Source organism: Pseudochaenichthys georgianus, unplaced genomic scaffold, assembly GCF_902827115.2.
Source record: "Pseudochaenichthys georgianus unplaced genomic scaffold, fPseGeo1.2 scaffold_1198_arrow_ctg1, whole genome shotgun sequence".
Taxonomy (NCBI): Eukaryota; Metazoa; Chordata; class Actinopteri; order Perciformes; family Channichthyidae; genus Pseudochaenichthys; species Pseudochaenichthys georgianus.
Window position 1 is genome coordinate 1 of NW_027262131.1, and position 2,500 is coordinate 2,500.

At 56.6% G+C, this 2,500-nt stretch overlaps 1 protein-coding gene across 1 annotated transcript in view; it reads right to left on the minus strand.

Moving 5' to 3' along the window:
* Positions 1–240: 240 nt before the first annotated feature.
* The window catches only part of xpot (exportin, tRNA (nuclear export receptor for tRNAs)), a gene marked incomplete at its 3' end in the record, with an annotated part of 24,916 nt that continues 22,656 nt past the window's right edge, over positions 241–2,500 (minus strand). Inside the window, exons 13-19 of the mRNA XM_034077010.2 lie at positions 2,365–2,500; positions 2,020–2,139; positions 1,842–1,936; positions 1,479–1,548; positions 1,173–1,411; positions 800–1,085; positions 241–523 (exon numbers count right to left, since the gene is read on the minus strand). The exon at positions 2,365–2,500 is cut by the window's right edge and continues 9 nt beyond it. Of these exons, the coding sequence (XP_033932901.1) occupies positions 241–523; positions 800–1,085; positions 1,173–1,411; positions 1,479–1,548; positions 1,842–1,936; positions 2,020–2,139; positions 2,365–2,500 (1,229 nt within the window). The remainder of the gene's footprint in view (positions 524–799; positions 1,086–1,172; positions 1,412–1,478; positions 1,549–1,841; positions 1,937–2,019; positions 2,140–2,364) is intronic.

Here is a 2,500-nt window from a genome sequence, read left to right on the forward strand (position 1 = left end):
GCATAACGCCTGTCAGCTTAGCATACCGCCTGTTAGCTTAGCATAACGCCTGTTAGCTTAGCATAACGCCTGGAAACGGCTAGCTCTCGAACAGTGAAATCAAATCTTGTGTTTTTCACCGTTTTCTTCAACTTTAAGCAAAAACACGTTTCTTTGAGCAGATCTCAAGTTCCTCTCAGAGAGCGCATGTCTCTCCGTGCACACGTCTCTCCGTGCACACGTCTCTCCGTGCACACGTACCCTGGTTGGCCATGACCTCGTGCACACGTCTCTCCATGCACACGTACCCTGTTGGCCATGCCCTCGTGCACATGTCTCTCCGTGCACACGTACCCTGGTTGGCCATGACCTCGTTCATGCCGCTGCCGGCCACCGTCTGGATGAAGGTGAAGTAGCTCCTCCTCAGCATCTGCTTCTCCAGCGCCGCCGCCTGGTCGTTCTCCTCCGCCGGGCGACCCAGCACCTCGAAGATCGAGAGCACCAGAGGCATGAAGACCTGCTGCAGGAAGGGGGAGACCTGCGCCTGGAGGGGGGGGGGTTCATAATATATGTTATTATGGTCGTTACCCTTTCACCCTTTCTCTCCCCTCTCTCTCCCCTCTCTCTCTCTCTTCCCCCCTCTCACTCTCTTCCCTCCCCCCCTCTCTTCCCTCCCCCCTCTCTCTCCCGTACCTTGAACTTGGCGGTGATCTGCGAGATGAGGGGGATGAACTCCTGCAGGTCTTTCCCCCCCTCTCCCCCCTCTCTCTCTCTCTCTCTCCTCTCCCTCCCCTCTCCCCCCCCCCCCCCCCTCCCGTACCTTGAACTTGGCGGTGATCTGCGAGATGAGGGGGATGAACTCCTGCAGGTCTTTGGCCTCGCAGCCCTTCAGCATGTGCTGGGAGGCCGCGGGGATGAAGGGCAGCACCTCCTCCTCCATGCAGATGATCATGCGGTGCAGGAAGGACCTGACGGCGCTGCGCAGAGAGCCCCTCTGCAGCGGCACGCTGAGCGCGGGGAGGAAGGTCTGCAGGCAGCCGCGATACACCTCCGAGCAGCCGGACAGCTTCACCGTCTGCTTGTTGCTGAACGCCTTGCTGGTGCGGCTGCAGAGGAGAGGGGGGGGGGGGGGGGGGTGAGGATATCCGACGATGGCGGCGTGCTGAAATAGAGCGTGGTGCAGCAACACGTACCTGGCGAAGCCCACGGCGTGGCTGAGGCAGTCCCCGATGGCGTTCTGTTTCTCCTCGTCCCTCTCCAGACTCAGCTTGTTGAGCAGAACGTTGAAAGCGTCCATCAGCGGCTGCAGGAGGCTCGTCATCATCGCCGTCTTCCTCTCCATGGGGCTCTCCCCGTGAACGATCAGAACCCCCGCCGCCTCGAACATGAACAGCTGGTCGTCGCTGGTGAGCAGCACCGGGAACCCGTTCTCCTGAAACAACACAACATGTGAATAAAGGCGAAGTGCTGGAAAGGCGGCGCTTGCTGCGAGGTCTTACGGGAGGGTTGAGCTCCAGCAGGTCCTGGATCCGCGTCAGCACGTCCTCGATGAACGCGTGCATGTGTTTGCTGCAACGCAAAGACAGAGTTATGAGCGGTCCATTGACGAGAAGAAACTAAAACATTTGAATATTTTCTTAATTTTTAAATCGGGAAAAAAAAGAATATTTTAGAAAATAAATTATTTTTTTATCAGAAAAAAAAAATATTTGTAAAAATATTTTCTGAGATTTTACGAGAAAATAAATTGAACTTTGAGTGAATTCCAAATGTAAAATGTTCAACAACTTCGTGAAATTCATATCGTAACTTCACGTGAAAGAAATATTTAGTTAAATAGCATTGACGGAAGGCGAGCTCACTGCAGCGTCTTGATGAACCGGGAGAACAGGTAGGCCACTCGGCTGCGGACCTTCGGGCTGCCGTGCCGCAGTCCCCTCTGGTCCAGAAACGCCATCTGACAGTGAAGGCAGCACGTCAGGGTCAGGGGACATTCACAACGTGCGGGGTCAAAGGTCGAGGGTATTAAGAGGGGCTCACCAGCACGAGGGGGATGTGCTGCGGCTCCACCAGGAAGAACTTGTCGTATCGGCTGACCGTCTCAAAGAACTCCAGGGAGACGGAGCTGTGCTGGAAGCTGCTGACGCCGCAGGACACCAGCTGAGAGGAGGACACACGGAGAGGAGGACACACGGAGAGGAGGACACAGGGAGAGGAGGACACAGGGAGAGGAGGACACACGGAGAGGAGGACACAGGGAGAGGAGGACACACGGAGAGGAGGACACACGGAGAGGAGGACACACGTTACACACACCAGCTGAGAGGGGGACACACGCTACACACATGCAGCTTGGGGACGATGTGTGGAGGCGTCTCTACTGACCGTCCTCATCATGTCCTGCAGGACGCTGGTCTTCGCCGCGTCTCCAGAGAAATGAGCTCCGTGTGAAGCGGGGAGCGCCTCGCCCAGCATGTAGAGCAGCCTCACCGCCACCTCCACCTCCATGAAGGAGGCCGTC